The sequence below is a fragment of the Pelobates fuscus genome, chromosome 1, assembly GCF_036172605.1.
Source record: "Pelobates fuscus isolate aPelFus1 chromosome 1, aPelFus1.pri, whole genome shotgun sequence".
NCBI classification, from domain to species: Eukaryota; Metazoa; Chordata; class Amphibia; order Anura; family Pelobatidae; genus Pelobates; species Pelobates fuscus.
The window spans coordinates 76,886,782-76,895,648 of record NC_086317.1 but is presented as its reverse complement, the minus strand read 5'-3'; the positions used below and the strand labels follow the sequence as shown (position 1 = coordinate 76,895,648).

The 8,867-nt window shown below is 36.8% G+C and overlaps 1 protein-coding gene across 2 annotated transcripts in view; it reads right to left on the bottom strand.

Moving 5' to 3' along the window:
• Positions 1–3,219: 3,219 nt before the first annotated feature.
• Positions 3,220–8,867, bottom strand: part of MNT (MAX network transcriptional repressor) — a 70,193-nt gene continuing 64,545 nt past the window's right edge. For both annotated transcript variants that reach the window (XM_063444002.1, XM_063444011.1), the window contains 2 exons: positions 7,992–8,184; positions 3,220–5,224 (listed from right to left, as the gene is read on the bottom strand). In XM_063444002.1, coding sequence (XP_063300072.1) covers positions 4,509–5,224; positions 7,992–8,184 — 909 coding nt within the window. In that variant the 3' untranslated portion in view covers positions 3,220–4,508. The remainder of the gene's footprint in view (positions 5,225–7,991; positions 8,185–8,867) is intronic.

The window sequence follows — 8,867 nt, the reverse complement described above, 5'->3', positions numbered from 1 at the left end:
TACTTTGGCCCTTTTACTGTATGGGGTGGCATGGTGCTTGTAAAATGGGAAGGGTCGTACTTTGGCCCTTTTACTGTATGGGGTGGCATGGCGTTTGTAAAATGGGAAGGGTCGTACTTTGGCCCTTTTACTGTATGGGGGGCATGGTGCTTGCAATATGAGAAGGGTTGTACTTTGGCCCTTTTACTGTATGGGGGGCATGGTGCTTGCAATATGAGGAGGGTCGTACTTTGGCCCTTTTACTGTATGGGGTGGCATGGTGCTTGCAATATGAGGAGGGTCGTACTTTGGCCCTTTTACTGTATGGGGTGGCATGGTGCTTGTAAAATGGGAAGGGTCGTACTTTGGCCCTTTTACTGTATGGGGTGGCATGGTGCTTGTAAGATGAGGAGGGTCGTACTTTGGCCCTTTTTTGGTGTGGGGTGGCATGGTGCTTGTAAGATGAGGAGGGTTGTACTTTGGCCCTTTTTATTGTGTGGGGTGGCATGGCGTTTGTAAAATGGGAAGAGTCGTGCTTTGGCCCTTTTACTGTGTGGGGTGGCATGGTGCTTGCAATATGAGGAGGGTCGTACTTTGGCCCTTTTACTGTGTGGGGTGGTATGGTGTTTGTAAAATGTGGAGGGTCGTACTTTGGCCCTTTTACGGTGTGGGGTGGCATGGTGATTGTAAAATGGCAAGGGTCGTACTTTGGCCCTCCAGGAGCTACTTTAATTTCCCAGTGCAGACATTTCTATCGTAAAAAATGGGGTGGTTATAATGTAACATAGAACATTCTGAAAAAGTTTTTTTTTTTTTTTTTTTGCAGTATATACTTATTTACTATACAGTTACCTTTGGGAAACAAACATTCTATGCATGAATGGCTCACATTAATACCAAGTCTCTTGACACATTCTTGGTCTAAATATGAGTGCAGCAATTAATGAAATGATAGAGTGGTAAGATGGGCATGGGAATGGTGGGGATTGATTGGTATGATATTAGGGAAAAAAACTGTAACTAGGGGCATAACAAGAGAAGCCCAATGTTGTTCTAAAAAGAGTAGGCAAACAGAACAATTTACAGATCTCCCCTATTCAGCTGCTTAGTGATGGTAAAGCCATTATGAGTATCTGTGTATTCAATTCCGACAGAGAACTTCTAGTAAGCAAGCTGCCTTGAGAACGCTGGTTTAAGGGCAGGAGCTTATGTGATCAGCCATAACATTGTGACTGTGCCTGTACTGGGTTTAAGGTTGGTAGCAGTGGCATGCAACACTACCTTCCAAATCACTTTCTCACATCTATAGTGTGGTTAAAAAAAACCAAACATGATAATGTGCCTTTCTAAAAATAATAACATTAATAATAATATTAACTAGAATCATATGGACCAGCTAGGTGGCTAGTGGGGAAAAAGGAAAGAGTGAAAAGATGTAGATATTGATGGGTCATTTAAGTGTCTAGTAAATAAAAACGACAATTTCAAGTGCAATTGGTGTGAGCCTTCAAAACAAAAGGAATATAAAAACTGAAATCATTACCTAATAAAAGTATAAACAAAATTTTACAACAAAAACCCCTTTTTTAATGTCAGGCATTTAAAAAAAAAAAATTCAATCAATCACAGATTTCAATCAAACTGCTTTGAAAATCATTATGTTTTAAGTAGTTTGGGGTTTCGTTTGGACCTCGTATTTTTCAGTTTTGGCACCAGTTTTAAAACTTGTTAGAAAGATGATCCAGAAGTAAAGTGAGCAGCCAATCGTTGAGTAGGGCCTAGATGCATGCTGGGAATATCTCCTGAGCACATGAGAAAAAACTGATGCATACCTATAATTAAAAATAGTAAGTCCCTGTCTCCCAGTTTAACAATCTTTCTGACATAAAAAGACTAACAGGGTTATTCACTAAAGGTAGAATTTTCAGGTAGTCAAAGTAAGTTCTGAATTTAAGGACAAAACAGCTGAACTGAAAGAAGAAAAAAAAATCCAAAAATTAAATAAGTCAGCTATGTTTCCAGTTTTTTTTCTTTGGCCCTAAATTTAAAATCTACTGTGAATTCATGCCAATTCTGCCCTTACTGAATAACCCCATATATAAATAAACCTCTGTACTATTTGAACCAATGTTAAATTTTCAGGGGAAAAATGCAAAGGTTTGCAATAATCTTAAAAGCAGCTAAAATGGCAAATGTCCCCAAACAATCAATTGTTTGCAGTAGTTTGTTGAAATAATTAATAAAACTTGTTTCAACTTATTTTCTGTATGAAGAGTGAGTTACATCTGATTTTTTAAAATCAGTACTTTACATGTAAATGTAACATATGAGAAATGATTTTAAAAAAAGAAAGAAAGAAAAAATTGTGCAAATTTATATAGATTTATGTGAGTGAAAATAATTTAAGTTTTCTGCATGTTGAATAATAAAATGGAAAATGTCATTGACAATTTTCATTTACCGATTATCAACGCATTGCCAACAATCCCAAAATGTCTTCATGCAAAAACATTTAAAACAATTGTAATTTTTAGATTTTTTTTTTGATTTTTTTTACACATGATAGTCTTTTTTTTTTTACAAATACTGAATATTAGATTCAAAGTCACTTCAACTTTACAGTAATTAAAGGAATATATAAAAAGGTCAATATATTGCTTTATTTTCTTCTGTATAGCACAGCAATTAAGACTTGCATTATTCATCTCTTGTGCTGAGAAGGCAGCAATGATCAGCATGCATCTAGTCTGCTTGTTTGATTGGCTGTTAATTCTTTGTAATTTGTTGTATAGCTAATGGGGGTAAAAAAAATTCTACCCTTGCCTTTAATTCCTATGTAAAATGAGTTCCACTGCAGTTAGGCTAAAATCAAATATTTACTATAGCGTAAATAAGTTGATATTTAATGTTCTTCAGTCTAACGTATGGTTTTATGAAGTGAAGGTATACTTTAAGAAAATGAATGTCTGAAGTCAGCCGTGTAGGACTATATTTAAAAAAAAAAAAAAAGATCTGTATTGATTTGAAAACACGTTTAGACAATAAAAAGCTAATAAATAAATTAAAAAAATAATATATAAAACAAATTTAATGGCACAAACTCCACATTTCACTTTAGAAGTGAAATTTTCAGTGCTTAAAACGGTATTGATTCTATGAAGAATTTTTTATATATATATACATATATATTTTTTTCTTTTCTAAATCATAACTATATATAATATGACTCTCTGTGGTGATTTCAAAGAGACTCTAAGCCCCATTCACTTAGCCTTAATGTTGCCTCTGTTTGGGCTATTAAGCATTTAATTCACTGTACTAAAAATAGCGCAGAAGAACAACTGATGATGTGGGGGCAAAATCAATATAGCATTCATTTACTAAGAGTCATTTGTCACAAGACACTTCAAGGCACGAGAAGAAATGCCAATGCAAATTACTTTTAACACATACTGTGGAACCTTTAGTAGGTTGAGGTGTCCTATGGCAAAACACTGCATTGCAAATATGTAGCAACGTAGTATTTTAAAATGACCTCTAGGGGGCACAACAAAGCGTTTTAAATTCTGTATGCATTTTTCCTTTAAACACTGTAACTAACATTTCCATGTTCCCTATATTAGTAAAATTAAAGACAATCATGCGTAATAATACTATCAAAAACCTTTTGATTTTGATCACAATTTGTCAATTGCCAATTATATACAATAGACATAGGGGTTTACAAAAAAAAAAAAAATTGAATTGAATAAATATGCTCAGGATTCGTATATCGACTATTTTCCAGATTTCCGAATAATGGGAATTATGATCTGGTCCACCAAACCAAGAGTAATGCTTGCGATTTGCTAAAACAGTCAAAACAGAATTTTTTTTTAAAAAATAAAGTACTCTTTAGAGCCGCATAGGCTTTCAGCTATTTGATGCCAGCTCATTGCTGACCTCTGCGGCAAAAAGAGAGGGGTTGCCATATTTATATTTTACTTTTCGATTATGCCTCCCAAACTTTAATGTTTAAATATATTTTTATATATATTTTATTTGTATGTCCTGCAGCTGTTACTAGAGCAAGTCTTCTCACCGTGACAATGTCTGTTTCTGCCTTTGTCCAAAAGAGATTATCAATTTGTATACTACATTGTAATATTCAAAGAAAAATTTAAAACAAAAAGAATAAAAGTATGAGTGGAGTAGAGGATAAAATGTAATGTCTCATTCAGTATTCATTGGTTAAAAGTAGAACAAAATAAAAAATAAAGTCAATATGAGCTGCTGCCACTGAGACAATGAGTATGGTAAGTTTTCAGTGCACTGGACTCTATGTTGTGTTATAGAGAGAGGCCCCCAGAAACCGGCCTTTTTCCAAGTGACTGACTGTGTGGGTTTTCACCCAGTTTAGACAATGTCTGATCTTCTCATCCTTGGAAAATGACTTTGTAGGAATGTATGGAGTTTCTGTAGAAGCTGTCTGTTGGATAACTTATTTTATTAATTAAATTCATTCTTACTTGACTTCTAGTTGTGAGTGTTTAGGCTAGCTTCAAGGTGCTGACAGGGAACGATGGCATAGTCACCATAGTCACCGGGTTCCGAACGGTTTGCCCAACTAGCTGGGAATGGTGCACCACCTGGGTCCCCACCGCTGGCTTTGCCATAACTGCTTGCTGACCTAGGTTTGTGGTTCCATTAACTTGCGGGTGAGTGATGGTGTGAGCGATGTGGCTCACCATGGGCTGACTTACAGCAACAGACTGGGGGTAGATGGGTAACGGCTGGCCGAGATGGGTCATGTGATTAATGGTAGCTGGGTGCACAGTGATGTGGCCAATTGGCTGAGCAGCAGTGGTTAATTGTACAGGGCTTGACGTGGAAGGTGCAATATGAGCAATGTGCTTGGTTTGAGGCCCCGGGATGACATGATTGAGAGTCTGGATGACGGACGCATGAGTAGTGGCCGTGTGGGCTATCACTGTTGACTGCACTGTTGAGGCAGCCACAATATGAGTCTGTGTTGGCAGCAGGGCCTGAGGTGGGACCAGGGACTGGTTGGAGATCTGAGGCTGTGCGTGCGGGGATGGAGCTTGCTTCTGCTGAATGGACACATGCTGAGGCAAAACAGTGGAATGGTGATTGTGGGAGGCTGCACTGGAAGGAACCATCTTCAGAAGCTCAGGTTGCTGCCGTTTTGTCAGTGAATTTACCAGCCGGTCATCATCCATGTCTTCGTCAATGTTGTCTTCACCCTCTGAAAGAGAAGATTAAAAAAAAGATAATGAAACACATGTATAGATAGGAATGTGTTTCTAGCGCCATATAAATAAAACGTTACAAATTAATTATCCAATGGGATTACTTTGGAAATTTTAATAACCAGTGGCAATCACATCATTATCTCATTTAATACATCATACTAATGTTATGACATTTATTTCTTACCATGAAGTCGAAACGAATAAAAAGCAAATGGCAACTTATAGTTCAAACAGACCAAAGAAATCCCAAGCATTCGTCTTGACCTTCTGAATAGGTTATTGATGTTGCCCTAATGTAATCCATACTATTTAAGCTTCTATCCCAACACAGCTATTACATTCCCTGAAAGCAATAGGCTCTGCCACAACGCTATATCCTGTGCGTCTGCTGCTGCACTTACGCACACCAGACCATCAATTTAAGAACCACTTCTTTTATTTTGCCCTTGCTTTGAAGAGAGAAAGAGAAAGGGAAGATTAAAGGGTTTATGAATAAAGATTCTATGCCAGAACACGGAGAATACAAAATAGAGGAACACTGTGTCCTAACTACTACTGACAAAAGAAAGATTTCTAACAAATTGGATTTTAAGGTGCACCTACCATTCAAATGTTTATTTAGTGCATGTTACAGATCATAATTTTGACAATTTACCAACAAATGAATAGATTAAAAAGTGTCTGTTTTGTTTTTTTCTCTGACACCTGTTTTTCTTTGGGGGGTGGGGGGTGGGAGAAAAAGAGGGGCAAACACTCTTTCACTAAACCCCTTGTTTTAGCTACCAGACACAAAAAAAATGGATGGCAATGATACACAGAGTTCTGGAAAGCGTTTTGGATTAATTCAAACAACTCACGGTTACGATCAGTACAACTTAAACTGAACTCTGCACAGTTTAAGGAATGCGGAGGTACCCACTGCATATTAACTATTAAGCAAGAAATAAAATTGGGGACTATTCAAGGCAACATACAGCACTTCAGTCACCCTTCACTTAATAGATGTATGCTGTATGCTCACTCACAACACCCTTCAAAGCACATTGCACAAAGAATTATGGTTGAATGTAAAGTGTATTACATTAGTCGGAGTATGCATATACATTACAATCAACTTATCAGATTTATGATTAACTAAGACCATAACATGCCTGCAGTAGGAGCCCTGCACCTTCTGCTCTAAAACCCTTCCATCAAAGAATTCCATATATTTGTCTGTTGGCAAAACTGTGTTTTAAAGAGGTATTTAAACAAGGCCAAGCAATCTCACGTTACACTACTTAGCAAAATTCTAAAACTATTTATTTATGCTGAACCTCGTCGGCCCCAAATTTTATCCAAATCCCTCTGCAAAGAAGAAACATTCTGTTCTCAAAGTATTACCTTACATGATGCTAATTTATCTGACCATGCAGACAAAACTATGATCTTGCAGAGAAAGAAAGAAAGTGAATTCTGGTTACACGTTCTGCCAAGTTAGAGAATATGCAATCAATATATCTATTATATGCTGCATGATTATGTATGTGGCACTATACCGTGTATTTTTGAAAACACCAGTAAACTCTACAACGCTCCGGCCTACATTTCTACTAAAGCGTGTGAATTCTACTAAACGTAAATTCACACTGCCTCCTACAGCAAATAAAGTATAATAAGTAGAGGACACACAAAAAAGGCATTATACATGCAAACATCTGATGCCAGAATACATGTTCCATCAATACAATAATGGAGGGGGGAGAAATGGGGGGCATATTACAGTGTGGGTGTAATGGCAATAAGGGGTACTATGGCAGTAGGAAGGGAGATTATGGTAATGGTGGAAGAAGTGGAGGTATGTAAGCGACAGTGGAATGTGGTAATGTAGGGAGAGAAATGGGGAACATATGGCAATAATATGAGGAAAACAGAAATGGAAGAAGCAGAATCACGGAAACCTATAGCTAGGGAGGGAGGAATAGTAGAATAAGGGTATTAGGGGATAAATTAAGGGGGACACAGGTGCATGGGAAAATATTTATGAACTAGAAATTAGAAGGTAATGTCACACAAAAAAATGGAACCCAAAGAGTTGCGACGTGACCACAGAGGAAAGCTATATAGGAAAGGCTAGGATAAAAACAGTTAAAGAAATAAAGAAAAGACACGAATATTATGATGAAGGTAAAAAAAAAAAAAAAGAAAGAAAGAAAGATGATAGACACACAACTACTGTGAATAATTGGATATAACCATCAAAAGTATTTTATCAGGAAGCATGCCTACTCTAACCAATTTCATTCTGAAACTAATTCCTTGCATCGATTTCTTTTTACAGCCCAGCGCAACCATCAGATGCACAAGGTGGACATTTAAAGCCTGGAGGTAGGAGATGGGTCTGAAAAAACAACACTTGTGAGCCCTGAGGAGTACAGAGAAAGTTCTGTATAAAAAAAACACAATTTTGTTTATATAAGAAAAATACTAAACTTACTACCTTACACTAGTATATTCATCATCAGCCAATAAAAAAATGTCAGAAGGAATTGAATTGCCTCCAGATTAAACATATTACTCTGATTTAATTTTTTTTGCTTTTCTGTTAAACATTCCATCCGATCATAAAAAACAAGATAAGGCACAATGCTGCATATTTTTTCACCATGTTAGGTTCTTTGAAAGGAATTCATTATGTAAAGGGTTAGAAACCCTTGACATCAACCTGCTTAATAAGACCATGTTGGTCCCGTATATGTGCCATCGAAATATTCAGTGTACCTGAAGCTGTGGAGGTAGAGGCCTGATCATCTTCAGGCTGAACGGTCTGACGAACAATTCGATCAATCTCCAAAATATCCATCCACTGGCTGAGCTCGTTCTTCAAATCTGCCAGTCGCTGTTGTGTAGCGATCTTTTCCCTGGCCAAGCGTTCCATTTCATGCTCATATTCTTTCTCTTTCCTTTTCAAACTCTGTGGAAACAAGCACAAAACATGTAAGTCCAATAGACTAATAAAGCATGAGAATAAAGGTGGACAGAGATATGTTTTTCCCCCAATATTAAAAGGAGTCTCTATGCAACAGAATTACTAGGCTTGTTCTAGTTGTTACCTAGAGTACACTGTCGCTTTCCTTGGTTTCCAACTATTGAGAATGACACAGTTTGATACAAATAGAGAAACCCTGGCCCTTTAAGCCTTCCCGCCCAAAAACAAAACATAAATATAATAGATACATAAGTCAGGAAATCTGCACAAACAACTTGATATTTTTTGCCTTGAGGTTTCTTATGTACCCCTTGTTACAGTACTCTGGCATTATGTAACCTTTCTTTGTGTTTTCATATTTGCAATACAATGTAACCTACTGAGACATGCTAAAGAAACAAAAACAGCTATGATGGGGGGGATTTAAAAAAAAAAAAAAAAAAAAAAAAAAAAGATTACTACAATTCAAACAATGGTTTCTGTGACGGATTGATATATGTTATGTATCCGAAGGAGAGGTTGAGATTAACTGATGAAAAAATAGGATCCATAAATATTCACGACGGCAGTAAAAGCAAGGCCAGTTATTATTAATATATTATTATTTATATAGCGCCATCAGATTCCGCAGCGCTGTACAATAGGTGTTCACCCGTTTATACAATCTA